At 35.3% G+C, this 25,066-nt stretch overlaps 1 protein-coding gene across 1 annotated transcript; it reads left to right on the forward strand.

Moving 5' to 3' along the window:
- Positions 1 to 10,787: 10,787 nt before the first annotated feature.
- LOC148768507 (uncharacterized) lies at positions 10,788 to 13,467 on the forward strand. Its single transcript, XM_088821235.1, has 5 exons — positions 10,788 to 10,834; positions 11,169 to 11,352; positions 12,467 to 12,525; positions 12,820 to 12,889; positions 13,250 to 13,467. Exons 1-5 carry the CDS (start codon positions 10,788 to 10,790, stop codon positions 13,382 to 13,384), a joined length of 495 nt encoding a protein of 164 aa, XP_088677361.1. The 3' UTR covers positions 13,385 to 13,467.
- The last annotated feature ends 11,599 nt before the right edge of the window (positions 13,468 to 25,066 follow it).

Raw genomic sequence — 25,066 nt, forward strand, 5'->3', positions numbered from 1 at the left:
TTTGACGTTAGACAGGAATTATAGCCAGCTGAAATAGCTTTCTAATGCCGCCGGAACCAGTTGATTTGGAGTCCGGAAGAGAAAATTATTCTCGACTTCATGGACACTACCAAAGATGTTGAGGGATCCTCTCTTCTAATTTGATTTTATTTTCCTAATTGCAACTATTTTCTTACTCTTTGATAATTTTTGCTTCATGGACACCTAATTATCGATTTGTCCTTATAAGATACTAAATCCACCAATTAAAACAGAAATATAAATTAATCCAAAAAAAAATCCACTTAAACGTAAACGTAGAGTGTTATTTCTACACTCCACTGTATGTTTTGTATCTAGTGTTTTTGCTGTTGTTTGGTTATGCGTATTCAAGTCCTAGTGTTGTAGTTCGTGTTGTTAAGAACGTTGTTGCGAATGCTCTTTCGCGCATGTTTTTTTACATGTACGTTTTTGCATGTCCATTTGAGCGAGTGTGTTTGTGCATGTTTGTTGATTTGTATTAATGTCCTAGGGTTGTAGTTTGTGTTTTCATGATTCTTTATGCGAATGCACTTTTGCGTGAGTACTTTTGTGCATGCTTTTGTAATGTTATTTATGTGCGTATCTTTTCTAGCGAGTGCTTTTTTGCACGTTTCTTGATGTGCATTCATGTCCTCGAACTGTAGCACGTATTTTCATGATCGCTTTTGGAATCCAATTTTGACCATGTTCGAGTCCGTATTTGGAAATTTGACATTAGACAGGAATTGTAGCCAGCTGAAATAGCTTTCTAATGCCGCCGGAACCAGTTGATTTGGAGTCCGGATGAGATAGTTATGCTCGACTTCGTGGACACTACCAAAGATGTTGAGGGATCCTCTCTTCTAATTTTATTTTATTTTCCTAATTGCAATTCTTTTCTTACTCTTTGATCATTTTTTCTTCATGGACACCTAATTATCGATTTGTACCTATAAGATACTAAATCCACCAATTAAAACTCAAATATAAATTAATCCAAAAATAAAATCCCCGTAAACGTAAACGTAGAGTGTTATTTCTAAATTCCACTGTATGTTTTGTATCTAGGGTTTTTGCTGTTGTTTGTTTATGCGTATTAAAGTCCTAGTGTTGTAGTTCGTGTTTTTAAGAACGTTGTTGCGAATGCACTTTTGAGCATGTTTTTTTACATGTACGTTTGTGCATGTCCAGTTGAGCGAGTGTGTTTGTGCATGTTTGTTGATTTGTATTAATGTCCTAGGATTTTAGTTTGTGTTTTCATTATCCTTTTTGTGAATGCACTTTTGCGTGAGTACTTTTGTGCATGCTTTTGTACTGTTACTTATGTGCATATCTTTTCTAGCGAGTGCTCTTTTGCACGTTTCTTGATGGGCATTCATGTCCTCGAACTGTAGCACGTATTTTCACGATCGCTTTTGGAATCCAATTTTGACCATGTTCGAGTCCGAATTTGTAAATTTGAAGTTAGACAGGAATTGTAGCCAGCTGAAATAGGTTTCTAATGCCGCCGGAACAAGTTTATTTGGAGTCCGGATGAGAAAATTATGCTCGACTTCATGGACACTACCAAAGATGTTGAGGTATCCTCTCTTCTAATTTGATTTTATTTTCCTAATTGCAACTCTTTTCTTACTCTTTGATCATTTTTGCTTCATGGACACCTAATTATCGATTTGTCCCTATAAGATACTAAATCCACCAATTAAAACAGAAATATAAATTAATCCAAAAAAAATCCTCGTAAACGTAAACGTAGAGTGTTATTTCTAAACTCCAGTTTATGTTTTCTATCTATTGATTTTGTTGTTGTTTGGTTATGCATATTAAAGTCCTAGTGTTGTAGTTCGTGTTCTTAAGAACGTTGTTGCGAATGCATTTTTGCGCATAATTTTTAACATGTACGTTTGTGCATGTCCAGTTTCGCGAGTGTGTTTGTGCATGTTTGTTGATTTGTATTAATGTCCTAGGATTGTAGTTTGTGTTTTCATGATCCTTTTTGCGAATGCACTTTTGCGTGAGTACTTTTGTGCATGCTTTTGTACTGTTACTTATGTGCGTATCTTTTCTAGCGAGTGTTTTTGTGCACGTTTCTTGATGCGCATTCATGTCCTCGAACTGTAGCACGTATATTCATGATCGCTTTTGGAATCCAATTTTGACCATGTTCGAGTCCGAATTTGGAAATTTGGCGTTAGTCAGGAATTGTAGCCAGCTGAAATAGCTTTCTAATGCCGCCGGAACCAGTTGATTTGGAGTCCGGATGAGAAAATTATGCACGACTTCATGGACACTACCGAAGATGTTGAGGGATCCTCTCTTCTAATTTGATTTTATTTTCCTAATTGCAACTCTTTTCTTACTCTTTGATCATTTTTGCTTCATGGATACCTAATTATCGATTTGTCCCTATAAGATACTAAATCCACCAATTAAAACAGAAATATAAATTAATCCAAAAAAAAAATCCACGTAAACGTAAATGAGAGTGTTATTTCTACACTCCACTGTATGTTTTGTATCTAGTGTTTTTGCTGTTGTTTGGTTATGCGTATTCAAGTCCTAGTGTTGTAGTTCGTGTTTTTAAGAAAGTTGTTGCGAATGCTCTTTTGCGCATGTTTTTTTACATGTACGTTTGTGCATGTCCATTTGAGCGAGTGTGTTTGTGCATGTTTGTTGATTTGTATTAATGTCCTAGGATTGTAGTTTGTGTTTTCATGATCCTTTATGCGAATGCACTTTTGCGTGAGTACTTTTGTGCATGCTTTTGTACTGTTACTTATGTGCGTATCTTTTCTAGCGAGTGCTTTTTTGCACGTGTCTTGATGTGCATTCATGTCCTCGAACTGTAGCACGTATTTTCATGATCGCTTTTGGAATTCAATTTTGACCATGTTCGAGTCCGAATTTGGAAATTTGACATTAGACAGGAATTGCAGCCAGCTGAAAAAGCTTTCTATTGCCGCCAGAACCAGTTGATTTGGAGTCCAGATGAAAAAGTCATGGTCGAGTTCGTGGACACTGCAAAAGATGTTGAGGGATCCTCTCTTCTAATTTGATTTTATTTACCTAATTGCAATCCTTTTTTACTCTTTGATCATTTTTGCTTCATGGACACCTAAATATCCACTTGAACCTATAAGATACTAAATCCACCAATTAAAACATAAATATAAATTAATCCAAAAAAAAGCCACGTTAACGTAAACGTAGAGTGTTATTTCTAAACTCCACTGTATCTTTTGTATCTAGTGTTTTTGCTGTTGTTTGGTTATGCGTATTCAAGTCCTAGTGTTGTAGTTCGTGTGTTTAAGAACGTTGTTGCGAATGCTCTTTTGCGCATGTCCATTTGAGCGAGTGTGTTTGTGCATGTTTATTGATTTGTATTAATGTCCTAGGATTGTAGTTTGTGTTTTTCATGATCCTTTTTGCGAATGCACTTTTGCGTGAGTACTTTTGTGCATGCTTTTGTACTGTTACTTATGTGTGTATAATTTCTAGCGAGTGTTTTTGTGCACGTTTCTTGATGTCCGTTCATGTCCTCGAACCGTAGCACGTATTTTCATGATCGCTTTTGGAATCCAATTTTGACCATGTTCGAGTCCGAATTTGGAAATTTGACGTTAGACAGGAATTGTAGCCAGCTGAAATAGCTTTCTTATGCCGCCAGAACCAGTTGATTTGGAGTCCGGATGAAAAAGTTATGCTCAACATCGTGGACACTACCAAATATGTTGAGGGATCCTCTCTTCTAATTTGATTTTTTTTTCCTAATTGCAACTCTTTCTTACTCTTTGATCATTTTTGTTTCATGGACACCTAATTATCGATTTGTCCCTATAAGATACTAAATCCACCAATTAAAACAGAAATATAAATTAATCCAAAAAAGAATCCACGTAAACGTAAACGTAGAGTGTTATTTCTACACTCCACTAAATGTCTTGTATTTAGTGTTTTTGCTGTTGTTTGGTTATGCGTATTAAAGTACTAGTGTTGTAGTTCGTGTTTTTAAGAACGTTGTTGCGAATGCACTATTGCGCATGTTATTTTACATGTACGTTTGTGCATGTCCAGTTGAGCGACAGTGTTTGTGCATGTTTGTTGATTTGTATTAATGTCCTAGGATTGTAGTTTGTGTTTTCATGATCCTTTTTGCAAACTCACTTTTGGATGAGTACTTTTGTGCTTGCTTTTGTACTGTTACTTATGTGCGTATCTTTTCTAGCAAGTGTTTTTGTGCACGATTCTTGATGCGCATTCATGTCCTCGAACTGTAGCACGTATTTTCATGATCGCTTTTGGAATCCAATTTCGACCATGTTCGAGTCCGAATTTGGAAATTTGACGTTAGACATGAATTGTAGCCAGCAAAAATAGCTTTCTAATGCTGCCGGAACCAGTTGATTTGGGGTCCGGATGACAAAGTTATGCTCGACTTCGTGGACTACACCAATGATGTTGAGGGATCCTCTCTTCTAATTTGATTTTATTTTCTTAATTGCAACTCTTTTCTTACTCTTTGATCATTTTTGCTTCATGGACACCTAATTATCGACTTGTCCCTATAAGATACTAAATCCACCAATTAAAACAGAAATATAAATTAATCCAAAAAATAATCCACGTAAACGTAAACGTAGAGTGTTATTTCTACACTCCACTGCATGTTTTGTATCTAGTGTTTTTGCTGTTGTTTGGTTATGCGTATTCAAGTCCTAGTGTTGTAGTTCGTGTTTTTAAGAACGTTGTTGCGAATGCACTATTGCGCATGTTATTTTACATGTACGTTTGTGCATGTCCAGTTGAGCGACTGTGTTTGTGCATGTTTGTTGATTTGTATTAATGTCCTAGGATTGTAGTGTTTTCATGATCCTTTTTGCGAATGCACTTTTGCGTGAGTACTTTTGTGCATGATTTTGTACTGTTACTTATGTGCGTATCTTTTCTAGCGAGTGTTTTTGTGCACGTTTCTTGATGCGCATTCATGTGCTCGAACTGTAGCACGTATATTCATGATCGCTTTTGGAATCCAATTTTGACCATGTTCGAGTCCGAATTTGGAAATTTGACGTTAGACAGGAATTGTAGCCAGCTGAAACAGTTTTCTAATGCCGCCGGAACCATTTGATTTGGAGTCCGGATGAGAAAATTATGCTCGACTTCATGGACACTACCAAAGATGTTGAGGGATCCTCTCTTCTAATTTGATTTTATTTTCCTAATTGCAACTATTTTCTTACTCTTTGATCATTTTTGCTTCATGGACACCTAATTATCGGTTTGTCCCTATAAGATACTAAATCCACAAATTAAAACAGAAATATAAATAAATCCAAAAAAAAATCCACGTAAACGTACACGTAAAGTGTTATTTCTACACTCCACTGTATGTTTTGTATCTAGTGTTTTTGCTGTTGTTTGGTTATGCGTATTCAAGTCCTAGTGTTGTAGTTCGTGTTTTTAAGAACGTTGTTGCGAATGCTCTTCGCGCATGTTTTTTTACATGTACGTTTGTGCATGTCCATTTGAGCGAGTGTGTTTGTGCATGTTTGTTGATTTGTATTAATGTCCTAGGGTTGTAGTTTGTGTTTTCATGATCCTTTAGGCGAATGCACTTTTGCGTGAGTGTTTTTGTGCATGCTTTTGTACAGTTACTTATGTGCGTATCTTTTCTAGCGAGTGCTCTTTTGCACGTTTCTTGATGTGCATTCATGTCCTCGAACTGTAGCACGTATTTTCATGATCGCTTTTGGAATCCAATTTTGACCACGTTCGAGTCCGAATTTGGAAATTTTACATTAGACAGGAATTGTAGCCAGCTAAAATAGCTTTCTAATGCCGCCGGAACCAGTTGATTTTGAGTCCGGATGAGAAGGTTATGCTCGACTTCGTGGACACTACCGAAGATGTTGATGGATCCTCTCTTCTAATTTTATTTTATTTTCCTAATTGCAACTCTTTTCTTACTCTTTGACCATTTTTGCTTCATGGACACCTAATTATCGATTTGTACCTATAAGATACTAAATCAACCAATTAAAACAGAAATATAAATTAATCCAAAAAAAAATCAACGTAAACGTAAACGTAGAGTGTTATTTCTAAACTCCACTTTATGTTATGTATCTATTGATTTTGTTGTTGTTTGGTTATGCATATTAAAGTCCTAGTGTTGTAGTTCGTGTTCTTAAGAACGTTGTTGTAAATGCATTTTTGCGCATATTTTTTAACATGTACGTTTGTGCATGTCCAGTTTCGCGAGTGTGCTTGTGCATGTTTGTTGATTTGTATTAATGTCCTAGGATTGTGGTTTGTGTTTTCATGATCCTTTATGCGAATGCACTTTTGCGTGAGTACTTTTGTGCATGCTTTTGTACTGTTACTTATGTGCGTATCTTTTCTAGCGAGTGCTTTTCTGCACGTTTCTTGATGTGCATTCATGTCCTCGAACTGTAGCACGTATTTTCATGATCGCTTTTGGAATTCAATTTTGACCATGTTCGAGTCCGAATTTGGAAATTTGACATTACACAGGAGTTGTAGCCAGCTGAAAAAGCTTTCTAATGCCGCCAGAACCAGTTTATTTGGAGTCCGGATGAAAAAGTCATGGTCGACTTCGTGGACACTGCAAAAGATGTTGAGGGATCCTCTCTTCTAATTTGATTTTATTTACCTAATTGCAATCCTTTTTTACTCTTTGATCTTTTTTGCTTCATGGACACCTAAATATCCACTTGAACCTATAAGATACTAAATCCACCAATTAAAACATAAATATAAATTAATCCAAAAAAAATCCACGTAAACGTGAACGTAGAGTGTTATTTCTAAACTCAACTGTATCTTTTGTATCTACTGTTTTTGCTGTTGTTTGGTTATGCGTATTCAAGTCCTAGTGTTGTAGTTCGTGTGTTTAAGAACGTTGTTGCGAATGCTCTTTTGCGCATGTTTTCTTACTTGTACGTTTGTGCATGTCCATTTGAGCGAGTGTGTTTGTGCATGTTTGTTGATTTGTATTAATGTCCTAGGATTGTAGTTTGTGTTTTTCATGATCCTTTTTGCTAATGTACTTTTGCGTGAGTACTTTTGTGCATGCTTTTGTACTGTTACTTATGTTTGTATAATTTCTAGCGAGTGTTTTTGTGCACGTTTCTTGATGTCCGTTCATGTCCTCGAACCGTAGCACGTATTTTCATGATCGCTTTTGGAATCCAATTTTGACCATGTTCGAGTCCGAATTTGGAAATTTGACGTTAGACAAGAATTGAAGCCAGCTGAAATAGCTTTCTAATGCCGCCAGAAGCAGTTGATTTGGAGTCCGGATGAAAAAGTTATGCTCAACATCGTGGACACTACCAAATATGTTGAGGGATCCTCTCTTCTAATTTGATTTTATTTTCCTAATTGCAACTCTTTCTTACTCTTTGATCATTTTTGTTTCATGGACACCTAATTATCGACTTGTCCCTATAAGATACTAAATCCACCAATTAAAACAGAAATATAAATTAATCCAAAAAATAATCCACGTAAACGTAAACGTAGAGTGTTACTTCTACACTCCACTGCATGTTTTGTATCCTGTGTTTTTGCTGTTGTTTGGTTATGCGTATTCAAGTCCTAGTGTTGTAGTTCGTATTTTTAAGAACGTTGTTGCGAATGCACTATTGCGCATGTTATTTTACATGTACGTTTGTGCATGTCCAGTTGAGCGACAGTGTTTGTGCATGTTTGTTGATTTGTATTAATGTCCTAGGATTGTAGTGTTTTCATGATCCTTTTTGCGAATGCACTTTTGCGTGAGTACTTTTGTGCATGCTTTTGTACTGTTACTTATGTGCGTATCTTTTCTAGCGAGTGTTTTTGTGCACGTGTCTTGATGCGCATTCATGTCCTCGAACTGTAGCACGTATATTCATGATCGCTTTTGGAATCCAATTTTGACCATGTTCGAGTCCGAATTTGGAAATTTGACGTTAGACAGGAATTGTAGCCAGCTGAAATAGCTTTCTAATGCCGCCGGAACCAGTTGACTTGGAGTCCGGATCAGAAAATTATGCTCGACTTCATGGACACTTCCAAAGTTGTTGAGGGATCCTCTCTTCTAATTTGATTTTATTTTCCTAATTGCAACTATTTTCTTACTCTTTGATCATTTTTGCTTCATGGACACCTTATTATCGATTTGTCCCTATAAGATACTAAAACCACCAATTAAAACAGAAATATAAATTAATCCAAAAAAAAATCCACGTAAACGTAAACGTAGAGTGTTATTTCTACACTCCACTGTATGTTTTGTATCTAGTGTTTTTGCTGTTGTTTGGTTATGCGTATTCAAGTCCTAGTGTTGTAGTTCGTGTTTTTAAGAACGTTGTTGCGAATGCTCTTTCGCGAATGTTTTTTTACATGTACGTTTGTGCATGTCCAGTTGAGCGACAGTGTTTGTGCATGTTTGTTGATTTGTATTAATGTCCTAGGATAGTAGTTTGTGTTTTCATGATCCTTTAGGCGAATGCACTTTTGGGTGAGTACTTTTGTGCATGCTTTTGTACTGTTACTTATGTGTGTATAATTTCTAGCGAGTTTTGTTGTGCACGTTTCTTGATGTTCGTTCATGTCCTCGAACCGTAGCACGTATTTTCATGATCGCTTTTGGAATCCAATTTTGACCATGTTCGAGTCCGAATTTGGAAATTTGACGTTAGACAGGAATTGTAGCCAGCTAAAATAGCTTTCTAATGCCGCCGGAACCAGTTGATTTGGAGTCCGGATGAGAAAGTTATGCTCGACTTCGTGGACACTACGAAAGATGTTGAGGGATCCTCTCTTCTAATTTGATTTTATTTACCTAATTGCAATCCTTTTTTACTCTTTGATCATTTTTGCTTCATGGACACCTAATTATCCACTTGTACCTATAAGATACTAAATCCACCAATTAAAACATAAATATAAATTAATCCAAAAAAAAGCCGATGTAAACGTAAACGTAGAGTGTTATTTCTAAACTCCACTGTATCTTTTGTATCTAGTGTTTTTGCTGTTGTTTGGTTATGCGTATTCAAGTCCTAGTGTTTTAGTTCATGTTTTTAAGAACGTTGTTTCGGATGCTCTTTTGCGCATGTTTTTTTACTTGTACGTTTGTGCATGTCCATTTGAGCGAGTGTGTTTGTGCATGTTTGTTGATTTGTATTAATGTCCTAGGATTGCAGTTTGTGTTTTGTTGATCCTTTATGCGAATGCACTTTTGCGTGAGTACTTTTGTGCATGCTTTTGGAGTGTTAGTTATGTGCGTATCTTTTCTAGCGAGTGCTTTTTTGCACGTTTCTTGATGCTAACTAGCTCCAAGAATGAGAAAGTTATGCTTGACTTCGTGGACACTGATATGATCCTAACTAGCTCCAACACGAAAAATTGGAAGAAGAGAAAACGTGCGAATTTGTTGGACAAATCGAATTCCATGCATCCGAGATTCTCGCCTATTTCTGGCAGTTTTACCATTTGGGCCATAACTCTCTCATACGAAGTTCAATTAAGGTGATTCGAATTGCTACGGAAAGCCAACTTACAAATCTAAAACTTTGATGTTTTTATCCAAGAGAGATTCGGAGTGGAAAAGGTCAGAAATCGAGCTTGAAGTCAAGACACGTGCACAGCCAAAATGTCTACTCGAGTTATGAAGAATGTTCGTGTCGTCGACTTGATATTTGGAGTTTAGATTTTATTAAATTACGTTTTTATTTTAGGATTTATTATTTTCTATTATTGTAGAGTTAGTTATGGCTAGGATTTTCTTATTTATTAGTTTCCTTATTATAGATTAGGTAAGAGTCCTTTTCCTTGTGAAAAAATAGTCTTTTTAGATCTTATAAATAGGCTGCCAATTTGGCATATTTTAATGGACGAATTTTGATGATTTAATGGAGTTTATTCTCTTTGGTTCTTTAAGAACTGTTCGAACATTTTGGTGGATTCCGTTTGTTCACCCCGTCTTAGCAATCGATCTTTCGCAATCGATTGTGGCGTCTTCGCATACCAAGGTTCTTGCCTCTTTATAGGCAATGGGTCACGGTTCCACCATTGAATCCTTCTTTGAACGGTCCAGGATTTGACATCCGAAGTATTGATATCGGGTCTCGTCACGATGTTGGCGTGGTTCGTATCATTTGGTACTCAGAGCCATCTTCCTAAGAAGGTTTCGTCTATCCTTTATCTTTATTTTTGAGTCAGTCTTTGTTTTCGTGTCTTTGTTTTGTTTTTCGTTTTGCGTCTATTGTTGTTGAGTCTTCTTGTCTTTCGTTTTGTTTATTTAGAGTCCATAAACCAATTAAAAAAAAAAATCGAAATCTATTTTCTTGTTTGAAGTTTCTTAGAGTCTAAGATTTTTTTTCTGGAGTCCAAAATTGAAAATACGTGCTACAGTTCGAAGACATGAATGCACCTCAAGAAACGTGCACAAAAACACTCGCTAGAAAAGATACGCACATAAGTAAAAGTACAAAACACTACAAGAAAAACTATTTTTAGCGACCAAATATTTAGTGACAATGGCAAAATAGTCGCTAAATATATACATATAGTCACCAATAATAATTTTGTTGCAAAAGTCAAGTTACTTAGGAAAAATAGCGACCAACCATGATTTGGTAGCTATAAATGGTCACTATTGTTTGTCGAGCATTGACCAATTATATAGCGACCATGATTAGAATCTTTAGCGACTTCATTTTAAATAGTCGTTGTAAGTAATATTAATAGTGACCAATCTAAGAGCGACATATACAATGGTTGCTAGAACTTTTTCAAGTGTCGTTAACAACCGATTAATTTGGTTGCTAATAATGTCATCATAGCAACCACTTTTCACACGATTGCTACAAAAAATTAGAACAATGATATGAAAAATTAAGTTAATATTTAATTTATAAATTAATTTTAATGAAAAATGTATCTTGCTTAAAATAAAAACGTAGTGTTTACGAAAATTAAGAATTTGAATTATACAACTTGCTGTAAACATTAACATGATATTTGAGTTAAAAAAAAAAATTAATTTTAACTCTAGGAAAGTCATTTAAAAATATTTACTAAAAAAAATATTATATGAGTTAAAAACATATATGAATTACCTTAGAAAATATTTTAATATTATTAATATATATTAGTAATGCTAGAGTAATTGAAACCCCCACTTTGAAAGAATTGAAACCCCACTTTCAAAGTGCGTACAATATCAAATGGAGATCCATCTGCTCTCCGTCACTCCGTCGATCTACCATCAGTCTCAAGCTCTCATTCTCCGAGAATGATAACCCGCGACTCCCGTCGGCCTTGTTGCATTGCAGTCAGGTTTCTCAAAATTCCAATCTTCAAATCCAAAATTATGAAATAGTATAATTCTTCTCTGTCTATAACAAGTGTTTGAAATTATTTTATCATTCTTAGTGACTGAAACTGAATCCTAAATGGAGGTTGTTTAGAGTGAAATTGATTTCTTAATTGTTAATTTTTTAGGTATTGGAGAAAATTTAAACGGGACCAAATAAGTATTTGGTGTAGATTTTGCTTGGTTAGGGTTTTAAATATTTTGGGGAAATTTCTGGGGCCATATTTGTTATGTGTTTTCTTGCTTCGTTTTGATATGGGGATTGCTTATGTTAATAACTATATGTATTATGTAATTTGTGCACCCGATTTTTATTGCACATAACACTGTTTTCGGCAACTTGTTAAAATACTAAACTTCACTCAATTGCGGTTTTTGTTTTGTCATTGACGATTAATCCTGAGCCAATGGGCCGGTTTTTATATAAACAACTGTAGTAGTAGTTATATATCAAGCAATTGTAGTAGGATGATTGTACTGATGAAATTACTTCTGGGAATTTATTGTTGATTACTTTAGCACATTTGGCTTCTTCATTGCTGAAGTACAATTGTTTTTTCAAAATCAGTAAGAGAAATTGAGCGGTCTCTAGGTGTCCTGTTAAATGAATATGCCATAACTTTCAAGGATTGTTTTTGTTTTGTTTCTTTCTTTTTTCGACAAGAATGAAAAGACCGGCTTGGGTTTTTTTTTCATCCTCGAAGAATTAGCAACAATATGGGATGCAACTAAAAAGGAATGCTAGAATATTCCAAGGTAGTCTTCCTCTGTCCTTTCATTGAGATTTTAAAAGAGGTGCATAAAGCTCAATCGACTACTATTTTATGGTTTGGATTCTAAACAGTATTATCTTAAAAAGTAAATTGCCCATTTGTATAAATTTCAAGATATCATTATCATTGGTAGAGTTGATTCAAAAGTTGTAGTGTTCGTTTGACCTTAAGGTAGTATCTTCTCTCAATGGACATTTAACGAAGGTAAATTGGTGCATAATATGAATATTTCTTTTCATGTTCCTTCTAATAAATTCATTGATTGGGTTTCTATGATTTTTTTATCATAATTTTCCTTACACAGGTTACGAGTGTCAAATTTGCAGTTGAGAGTGAAGTTGTTGTTAGTGGCTCACGGATAAGGTAAATCAGTTCCCCCATTAATATTTTCATTTTTGTTTGCATTGCTTATATGATCATGGAAAACTATTGTGTTTATATTCCAGTTCTGTTTCCCTGATTTACTTTGAATTATGTCGTAAAAAATAATGGCTCTGTGATATAGTGCTTCACTAGTTCTAACACTTGAAGAAAACGTTGGTACTTGAGGAGGGCTATCTATTTGGAAACAAGCCACTTTCCTTGAAATTTGTACTGTGTTGGACATTTTTTATACTTGATATTTAGACCATATGATTCTGAACATGTTTTCATTAGCATGCAAGATGGCAAGCTTGGATCTTTCCTGATGCAGCTGCCAGCAAAAACCTTCACTTCGGAACTATTAGTAAGTTGCTAATGTCATGCTTCAAAAGTTTGTCCGTGCTTTTGTACAAAGTTGTCTGCATCTTTTCCCAGTTTCATTTGAATTATATATAACTTTACCATGTATGCAAATGTGCGTATGTTATATTGATTTTACTTCAGTACTCATTGGATTGTAGCATCAGGTTGACCAACAAAGTTTCTTTTTTAAGGTTTATCATAAAAATTATTTTGAATGAAAAGTCTTTATTTTGATAGGTTTCGAAGTTTTCTAAGGTTGTTCCATTAGAATCAAACATTAAAGAGAACATCATTACCTAATATTCTTGATTAGTCTCCAAATATATCTTGTAGTATTTTTTAATTCCGTTCTTGTATCCAGTTTCAAGACCACAGGCCCCCAGAAAAGAGGCAGTCGAAGCTCGTGATGTTGTTGCAATCAAGTTCCGAAGTGAATGTTGTCATTGTCAATTCAATTGACTTTGCAAGCAGTTTTATGCTATTGTATAAAGATTAATAATCATTGATTACAATTAATTAGTTTATCATATGTACAAACTATCAATCAATTTTATTTTATCATACGATTGTTATTTGGTTTTTGCTCCTCCTAGCTTACGATTCAATTGTTCTCACTGTTAAATTTGGTCAATAATATGAATAAAATTAAAAACTATTGCAGCATGCTGTTAAGTATTTTAGCAACGAATTTTTATGCAATAATATGGCCACTAAATCATATTAAGCTGAGCAACTATTGGAACCATATAAAACTTATTTCGACCAATTGCTTGGTTGTTAATTGAATATTCTTTACCGACCAAAGCAACGTGGTCACTGTTTGTATACCTATAGCAACCATTTTCATATTATTGTGACCATATTTTTTTACATTAGCGAGTCTAATTTGGACGCTAATGACCATATATTTAATGACCATTATTGGGTGGTCACTAAATAGGTGACTTTTAGCGTCCAACTTGTTTGTTCGTCACTACTACTTTTAGTAGCCACCCTGTTGTGACCACAAGTGACCAAGTCTAATTTGGTTGCTATAAGTTTTAGCGACCGCTTTCTTGCTTTTACCAACCACAAATGTTGGTCCCTGAAGCTACTTTTTCTTGTAGTGAAAGCATGCACAAAAGTACTCACACAAAAGTGCATTCGCAAAAAGGATCATGAAAACACAAACTACAATCCTAGGACATATTCAAATCAACAAACATGCACAAATACACTCGCTCAAATGGACATGCACAAACGTACATGTAAAAAAACATGCGCAAAACTGCATTCGCAACAATGTTCTTAAAAACACGAACTACAACACTATGACTTTAATACGCATCAACAAACAACAGCAAAAACACTTGATAAAAAAGACAAAGTAGAGTGTAGAAATAACACTCTAAGTTTACGTTAACGTGGATTTTCTTTTGGATTAATTTATATTTCTGATTTAATTGGTGGATTTGGTATCATATAGGTACAAATCGAAAATTAGGTGTCCAGGAAACAAAAATGATCAAAGAAAGAGTAAGAAAAGAGTTGCAATTAGGAAAATAAAATCAAATTAGAAAACAGGATCCCTCAACATCTTTGGTTGTGTCCACGAAGTCGACCATAACTTTCTCATCCAGACTCCAAATTAACTGGTTCCGGCGGCATTAGAAAGCTATTTCAGCTAGCTACAATTCATGTCTAACGGCAAATTTCCAAATTCAGACTAGAACATGGTCAAAATTGGATTTCAAAAGCGATCATGAAAATACGTGCTACCATTCGAAGACATGAATGCGCATCAACAAATGTGCACAAAAACACTCACTAGAAAAGATACGCACATAATTAAAAGTACAAAAACATGCACAAAAGTACTGACGCAAGAGTGCATTCGCAAAGAGGATCATGAAAACACAAACTATAATCCTAGGACATTAATATAAATCAACAAAAATGCACAAACACACTCGCTCAAATGGACATGCTCAAACGTACATGTAAAAAAGCATGCGCAAAAGTGCATTCGCAACAACGTTCTTAAAAACACGAACTACAACACTAGGACTTTAATACGCATCAACAAACAACAGCAAAAACACTAGATAAAAAAGATACAGTGGAGTGTAGAAATAACACCCTACGTTTACGTTTACGTGGAATTTTTTTTTTGGATTAATTTATATTTCTGTTTTAATTGGTGGATTTGGTATCTTATAGATAAAAATAAAAAATTAGGTGTCCAGGAAGCAAAAATGATCAATGAGTAAGAAAAGAGTTGCAATTAGGAAAATAAAATCAAATTAGAGAAGAGGATCCCTCAACATCTTCGGTAGTGTCCACGAAGTCGAGCATAACTTTCTCATCCGGACTCCAAATCAACTGGTTCCGGCGGCATTAGAAAGCTATTTCACCGGGATACAATTCATGTCTAACGGCAAATTTCCAAATTGGGACCCGAACAAGGTCAAAATTGGATTCCAAAAGCGATCATGAAAATACGTGCTACAGTTCGAGGACATGAATGCGCATCAAGAAACGTGCACAAATACACTCGCTAGAAAAGATACGTACATAAGTAAAAGTACAAAAGCTTGTACAAAAGTACTCACGCAAAAGTGCATTCACAAAAAGGATCATGAAAACACAAACTATAATCCTAGGACATTAATACAAATCAACAAACATGCAGAAATACACTCGCTCAAATGGACATGCACAAACGTACATGTAAAAAAACATGCGCAAAAGTGCACTCGCAACAAAGTTCTGAAAAACACGAACTACAACACTAGGATTGTAATACGCATGAACAAACAACAGCAAAAACACTAGATAAAAAAGATACAGTGGAGTGTAGAAATAACACTCTACGTTTACGTTTATGTGGATTTTTTTTGGATTAATATATATTTCTATTTTAATTGGTGGATTTTGTATCTTATAGGTACAAATCGAAAATTAGGTGTCCAGGAAGCAAAAATGATCAAAGAGTAAGAAAAGAGTTGCAATTAGGAAAATAAAATGAAATTAGAAAAGAGGATCCCGCAACATCTTTGGTAGTGTCCACGAAGTTGAGTATAACTTTCTCATCCGACTCCAAATCAACTGGTTCTGGCGGCATTAGAATGCTATTTCAGCTGGCTACAATTCATGTCTAACGGCAAATTTCCAAATTCGGACTCGAACATGGTTAAAATTGGATTCGAAAAGCAATCATGAAAATACGTGCTACAGTTTGAAGACATGAATGCGCATCAAGAAACGTGCACAAAAACACTCGCTAGAAAAGATACGCACATAAGTAAAAGTACAAAAGCATGCACAAAAGTACTCACGCAAAAGTGCATTCGCAAAAAGGATCATGAAAACACAAACTACAATCCTAGGACATTAATACAAATCAACAAACATGCACAAATACACTCGCTCAAATGGACATGCTAAAACGTACATGTAAAAAAACATGCGCAGAAGTGCATTTGCAACAACGTTCTTAAAAACACGAAGTACAACACTAGGACTTTAATACGCATCAACAAACAACAGCAAAAACACTAGATAAAAAACATACAGTGGAGTGTAGAAATAACACTCTACGTTTACGTTAAGTGGATTTTTTTTTGGATTAATTTATACTTCTGTTTTAATTGGTGGATTTGGTATCTTATAGGTACAATTCAAAAATTAGGTGTCCTGGAGTAATAAAAGAGTTGCAAATAAGAAAATAAAATCAAATTAGAAGAGAGAATCTTTCAACATCTTTGGTAGTGTCCACGAAGTCGAGCATAACTTTCTCATCCGGACTCCAAATCAACTAGTTCTGGCATCACTAGAAAGCTATTTCAGCTGGCTACAATTCCTGTCTAACGGCAAATTTCCAAATTCGAACTCGAACATGGTCAAAATTGGATTCCAAAAGCGATCATGAAAATACGTGCTACGGTTCGAGGACATGACTGCGCATCAAGAAACGTGCAAAAAAACACTCGCTAGAAAAGATACGCACATAAGTAAAAATACAGAAGCATGCACAAAAGTACTCACGCAAAAGTGCTTTCGCAAAAACGATCATGAGAACACAAATTACAATCCTAGGACATGAATTCAAATAAACAAACATACACAAACACACTCGCTCAAATGGACATGCTCAAACGTACATGTAAAAAAACATGCGCAAAAGTGCATCCGCAACAACGTTCTTAAAAACACAAACTACTATACTAGGACTTTAATACGCATCACCAAACAACAGCAAAAACACTAGATAAAAAAGATACAGTGGAGTGTAGAAATAACACTCTACGTTTACGTTTACGTGGATTTTTTTTTGGATTTATTTATATTTTTGTTTTAATTGGTGTATTTGGCATCTTATAGGTACAATTTGAAAATCTCGTGTCCAGGAAGCAAAAATGATCAAAGAGTAAGAAAAGAGTTGTAATTAGGAAAATAAAATCAAATTAGAAGAGAGAATCCCTGAACATCTTTGGTAGTGTCCACGAAGTCGAGCATAAATTTCTCATCCAGACTACAAATCAACTGGTTCCGGCGGCATTAGAAAGCTATTTCAACTGGCTACACTTCATGTCTAACGGCAAATTTCCAAATTCGGACTTGAACATGATTAAAATTGGATTCCAAAAGCGATCATGAAAATACGTGCTACAGTTTGAGGACATGAATCCGCATCAAGAAACGTGCACAAAAACAGTTGCCAGAAAAGATACGCACATAAGTAAAAGTGAAAAAGCATGCACAAAAGTACTCACGCAAAAGTGGATTCGCAAAAAGGATCATGAAAACACAAACTACAATCCTAGGACATTAATACAAATCAACAAACATGCACAAACACACTCATTCAAATGGACATGCTAAAACGTACATGTAAAAAAACATGCGCAGAAGTGCATTTGCAGCAACGTTCTTAAAAACACGAAGTACAACACTAGGACTTTAATACGCATCAACAAACAACAGCAAAAACACTAGATAAAAAACATACAGTGGAGTGTAGAAATAACACTCTACGTTTACGTTAAGTGGATTTTTTTTTGGATTAATTTATACTTCTGTTTTAATTGGTGGATTTGGTATCTTATAGGTACAATTCAAAAATTAGGTGTCCTGGAGTAATAAAAGAGTTGCAAATAAGAAAATAACATCAAATTAGAAGAGAGAATCTTTCAACATCTTTGGTAGTGTCCACGAAGTCGAGCATAACTTTCTCATCCGGACTCCAAATCAACTAGTTCTGGCATCACTAGAAAGCTATTTCAGCTGGCTACAATTCCTGTCAAACGGCAAATTTCCAAATTCGAACTCGAACATGGTCAAAATTGGATTCCAAAAGCGATCATGAAAATACGTGCTACGGTTCGAGGACATGACTGCGCATCAAGAAACGTGCAAAAAAACACTCGCTAGAAAAGATACGCACATAGGTAAAAGTACAGAAGCATGCACAAAAGTACTCACGCAAAAGTGCATTCGCAAAAACGATCATGAGAACACAAATTACAATCCTAGGACATGAATTCAAATAAACAAACATACACAAACACCCTCGCTCAAATGGACATGCTCAAACGTACATGTAAAAAAACATGCGCAAAAGTGCATCCGCAACAACGTTCTTAAAAACACAAACTACTATACTAGGACTTTAGTACGCATCACCAAACAACAGCAAAAACACTAGATAAAAAAGATACACTGGAGTGTAGAAATAACACTCTACGTTTACGTTTATGTGGATTTTTTTTTGGATTAATTTATATTTTTGTTTTAATTGGTGTATTTGGCATCTTATAGGTACAAATTGAAAATCTCGTGTCCAGGAAGCAAAAATGATCAAAGAGTAAGAAAAGAGTGGTAATTAGGAAAATAAAATCAAATTAGAAGAGAGAATCCCTGAACATCTTTGGTAGTGTCCACGAAGTCGAGCATAAATTTCTCATCCAGACTATAAATCAACTGGTTCCGGCGGCATTAGAAAGCTATTTCAACTGGCTACACTTCATGTCTAATGGCAAATTTCCAAATTCGGACTTGAACATGATTAAAATTGGATTCCAAAAGCGATCATGAAAATACGTGCTACAGTTTGAGGACATGAATCCGCATCAAGAAACGTGCACAAAAACAGTTGCCAGAAAAGATACGCACATAAGTAAAAGTGAAAAAGCATGCACAAAAGTACTCACGCAAAAGTGGATTCGCAAAAAGGATCATGAAAACACAAATTACAATCCTAGGACATTAATACAAATCAACAAACATGCACAAACACACTCGTTCAAATGGACATGCTAAAACTTACATGTAAAAAAACATGCGCAGAAGTGCATTTGCAACAACGTTCTTAAAAACACGAAGTAGAACACTAGGACTTTAATACGCATCAACAAACAACAGCAAAAACACTAGATAAAAAACATACAGTGGAGTGTAGAAATAACACTCTACGTTTACGTTAAGTGGATTTTTTTTTGGATTAATTTATACTTCTGTTTTAATTGGTGGATTTGGTATCTTATAGGTACAATTCAAAAATTAGGTGTCCTGGAGTAATAAAAGAGTTGCAAATAAGAAAATAAAATAAAATTAGAAGAGAGAATCTTTCAACATCTTTGGTAGTGTCCACGAAGTCGAGCATAACTTTCTCATCCGGACTCCAAATCAACTAGTTCTGGCATCACTAGAAAGCTATTTCAGCTGGCTACAATTCCTGTCAAACGGCAAATTTCCAAATTCGAACTCGAACATGGTCAAAATTGGATTCCAAAAGCGATCATGAAAATACGTGCTACGGTTCGAGGACATGACTGCGCATCAAGAAACGTGCAAAAAAACACTCGCTAGAAAAGATACGCACATAGGTAAAAGTACAGAAGCATGCACAAAAGTACTCACGCAAAAGTGCATTCGCAAAAACGATCATGAGAACACAAATTACAATCCTAGGACATGAATTCAAATAAACAAACATACACAAACACCCTCGCTCAAATGGACATGCTCAAACGTACATGTAAAAAAACATGCGCAAAAGTGCATCCGCAACAACGTTCTTAAAAACACAAACTACTATACTAGGACTTTAGTACGCATCACCAAACAACAGCAAAAACACTAGATAAAAAAGATACACTGGAGTGTAGAAATAACACTCTACGTTTACGTTTATGTGGATTTTTTTTTGGATTAATTTATATTTTTGTTTTAATTGGTGTATTTGGCATCTTATAGGTACAAATTGAAAATCTCGTGTCCAGGAAGCAAAAATGATCAAAGAGTAAGAAAAGAGTGGTAATTAGGAAAATAAAATCAAATTAGAAGAGAGAATCCCTGAACATCTTTGGTAGTGTCCACGAAGTCGAGCATAAATTTCTCATCCAGACTATAAATCAACTGGTTCCTGCGGCATTAGAAAGCTATTTCAACTGGCTACACTTCATGTCTAATGGCAAATTTCCAAATTCGGACTTGAACATGATTAAAATTGGATTCCAAAAGCGATCATGAAAATACGTGCTACAGTTTGAGGACATGAATCCGCATCAAGAAACGTGCACAAAAACAGTTGCCAGAAAAGATACGCACATAAGTAAAAGTGAAAAAGCATGCACAAAAGTACTCACGCAAAAGTGGATTCGCAAAAAGGATCATGAAAACACAAACTACAATCCTAGGACATTAATACAAATCAACAAACATGCACAAACACACTCGTTCAAATGGACATGCTAAAACGTACATGTAAAAAAACATGCGCAGAAGTGCATTTGCAACAACGTTCTTAAAAACACGAAGTAGAACACTAGGACTTTAATACGCATCAACAAACAACAGCAAAAACACTAGATAAAAAACATACAGTGGAGTGTAGAAATAACACTCTACGTTTACGTTAAGTGGATTGTTTTTTGGATTAATTTATACTTCTGTTTTAATTGGTGGATTTGGTATCTTATAGGTACAATTCAAAAATTAGGTGTCCTGGAGTAATAAAAGAGTTGCAAATAAGAAAATAAAATAAAATTAGAAGAGAGAATCTTTCAACATCTTTGGTAGTGTCCACGAAGTCGAGCATAACTTTCTCATCCGGACTCCAAATCAACTAGTTCTGGCATCACTAGAAAGCTATTTCAGCTGGCTACAATTCCTGTCTAACGGCAAATTTCCAAATTCGAACTCGAACATGGTCAAAATTGGATTCCAAAAGCGATCATGAAAATACGTGCTACGGTTCGAGGACATGACTGCGCATCAAGAAACGTGCAAAAAAACACTCGCTAGAAAAGATACGCACATAAGTAAAAGTACAGAAGCATGCACAAAAGTACTCACGCAAAAGTGCATTCGCAAAAACGATCATGAGAACACAAATTACAATCCTAGGACATGAATTCAAATAAACAAACATACACAAACACACTCGCTCAAATGGACATGCTCAAACGTACATGTAAAAAAACATGCGCAAAAGTGCATCCGCAACAACGTTCTTAAAAACACAAACTACTATACTAGGACTTTAATACGCATCACCAAACAACAGCAAAAACACTAGATAAAAAAGATACAATGGAGTGTAGAAATAACACTCTACGTTTACGTTACGTGGATTTTTTTTGGATTAATTTATATATTTTTTTTAATTGGTGGATTTGGCATCTTATAGGTACAAATTGAAAATCTCGTGTCCAGGAAGCAAAAATGATCAAAGAGTAAGAAAAGATTTGCAAATAGGAAAATAAAATCAAATTAGAAGAGAGAATCCCGGAACATCTTTGGTAGTGTCCACGAAGTCGAGCATAAATTTCTATTCCAAACTCCAAATCAACTGGTTCCGGCGGCATTAGAAAGCTATTTCAACTGGCTACAATTCATGTCTAACGGTAAATTTCCAAATTCGGACTCGAACATGATCGAAATAGGATTCCAAAAGCGATCATGAAAATACGTGCTACAGTTCGAGGACATGAATGCGCATCAAGAAACATGCACAAAAACATTCGCCAGAAAAGATACGCACATAAGTAAAAGTACAAAAGCATGCACAAAAGTAATCACGCAAAAGTGCATTCGCAAAAAAGGATCATGAAAACACAAACTACAATCCTAGGACATTAATACAAATCAACAAACATGCACAAACACACTCGCTCAAATGGACATGCTCAAACGTACATGTACAAAAATATGCGCAAAAGTGCATTTGCAACGACGTTCTTAAAAACTCGAAATACAACACTAGGACTTTAATACGCATCAACAAAAAACAGCAAAAACACTTGATACAAAAGATACAATGGAGTGTAGAAATAACACTCTACGTTTACGTTTACGTGGATTTTTTTTTGGATTAATTTGTATTTCTATTTTAATTGGTGGATTTGGTGTCTTATAGGTACAAATCGAAAATTAGGTGTCCAGGAAGCAAAAATGATCAAAGAGTAAGAAAAGAGTTGCAATTAGGAAAACAAAATCAAATTAGAAGAGAGGATCCCTCAACATCTTTGGTAGTGTCAACGAAGTCGAGCATAACTTTCTCATCCGGACCCCAAATCAACCGGTTCCGGCGGCATTAGAAAGCTATTTCAGCTGGCTACAATTCCTGTCTAACGGCAAATTTTTAAATTCGGACTCGAACATGGTCAAAATTGGATTCCAAAAGCGATCATGAAAATACGTGCTACGGTTCGAGGACATGAATGCGCGTCAAGAAACGTGAACAAAAACATTCGCCATAAAAGATACGCACATAAGTAAAAGTACAAAAGCATGCACAAAAGTTCTCACGCAAAAGTGGATTCGCAAAAAGGATCATGAAAACACAAACTACAATCCTAGGACATTAATACAAATCAACAAACATGAACAAACACACTCGTTCAAATGGACATGCTAAAACGTACATGTAAAAAAACATGCGCAAAAGTGCATTCGCATCAATGATTATAAAAAGGCGAACTACAATACTAGGACTTTAATACGCATCAACAAACAACAGCAAAAACACTAGATAAAAAACATACAGTGGAGTGTAGAAATAACACTCTAAGTTTACGTTACGTGGATTTTTTTTGGATTAATTTATACTTCTGTTTTAATTGGTGGATTTAGTATCTAATAAGTACAATTCCAAAATTCGGTGTCCAGGAAGCCAAAATGATCAAAGAGTAAGAAAAGAGTTGCAATTACGAAAATAAAATCAAATTTGAAGAGAGAATCCCTCAACATCTTTGGTAGTGTACACGAAGTCGAGCATAACTTTCTCATCCAGACTCCAAATCAACTGGTTCCGGCGGCATTAGAAAGCTATTTTAGCTGGCTACAATTCCTGTCTAACGGCAAATTTCCGAATTCGGACTCGAACATGGTCAAAATTGGATTCCAAAAGCGATCATGAAAATACGTGCTACGGTTCGAGGACATTAATGCGCATCAAGAAACGTGCACAAAAACACTCGCTAGAAAAGATACGCACATAAGTAAAAGTACAAAAGCATGCACAAAAGTACTCACGCAAAAGTGCATTCGCAAAAAGTATCATGATAACACAAATTACAATCCTAGGACATTAATACAAATCAACAAACATACACAAACACACTCGCTCAAATGGACATGCTCAAACGTACATGTAAAAAAACATGAGCAAAAGTGCATCCGCAACAACGTTCTTAAAAACACAAACTACAATACTAGGACTTTAAAACGCATCACCAAACAACAGCAAAAACACTAGATAAAAAATATACAATGGAGTGTAGAAATAACACTCTACGTTTACGTTACGTTGATTTTTTTTTGGATTAATTTATATATTTTTTTCAATTGGTGGATTTGGCATCTTATAGGTACACATTGAAAATCTAGTGTCCAGGAAGCAAAAATTATCAAAGAGTAAGAAAAGAGTTGCAATTAGGAAAATAAAATCAAATTAGAAGAGAGAATCCCTGAACATCTTTGGTAGTGTCCACAAAGTCAAACATAAATTTCTCATCCAGACTCCAAATCAACTGGTTCCGGCGGCCTTAGTAAGCTATTTCAATTGGCTACAATTCATGTGTAACAGCAAATTTCCGAATTCGGACTCGAACATGATCAAAATTGGATTCCAAAAGTGATCATGAAAATACGTGCTACAGTTCGAGGACATGAAAGCGCATCAAGAAACGTGCACAAAAACACTCGCTAGAAAAGATACGCACATAAGTAAAAGTACAAAAGCATGCACAAAAGTACTCACGCAAAAGTGGATTCGCAAAAAGGATCATGAAAACACAAACTACAATCCTAGGACATTAATACAAATCAACAAACATGAACAAACACACTCGTTCAAATGGACATGCTAAAACGTACATGTAAAAAAGCATGCGCAAAAGTACATTCGCAACAACGTTCTTAAAAACACGAACTACAACACTAGGACTTTAATACGCATCAACAAACAACAGCAAAAACACTAGATAAAAAACATACAGTGGAGTGTAGAAATAACACTCTAAGTTTACGTTACGTGGATTTTTTTTGGATTAATTTATACTTCTGTTTTAAATGGTGAATTTAGTATCTAATAGGTACAATTCCAAAATTAGGTGTCCAGGAAGCCAAAATGATCAAAGAGTAAGAAAAGAGTTGCAATTACGAAAATAAAATCAAATTAGAAGAGAGAATCCCTAAACATCTTTGGTAGTGTACACGAAGTCAAGCATAACATTATCATCCGGACTCCAAATCAACTGGTTCCGGCGGCATTAGAAAGCTATTTTAGCTGGCTACAATTCCTGTCTAACGGCAAATTTCCAAATTCGGACTCGAACATGGTCAAAATTGGATTCCAAAAGCGATCATGTAAATACGTGCTACGGTTCGAGGACATGAATGCGCATCAAGAAACGTGCACAAAAACACTCGCTAGAAAAGATACGCACATAAGTAAAAGTACAAAAGCATGCACAAAAGTACTCACGCAAAAGTGCATTCGCAAAAAGTATCTTGATAACACAAATTACAATCCTATGACATTAATACAAATCAACAAAAATACACAAACACACTCGCTGAAATGGACATGCTCAAACGTACATGTAAAAAATATGCGCAAAAGTGCACTCGCAACAACGTTCTTAAAAACTCGAACTACAACACTAGGACTTTAATACGCATCAACAAAAAA

This window comes from Erythranthe guttata, chromosome 8 (genome assembly GCF_056151865.1).
Source record: "Erythranthe guttata isolate IM_541 chromosome 8, IM_541, whole genome shotgun sequence".
Classification (NCBI taxonomy): domain Eukaryota; kingdom Viridiplantae; phylum Streptophyta; class Magnoliopsida; order Lamiales; family Phrymaceae; genus Erythranthe; species Erythranthe guttata.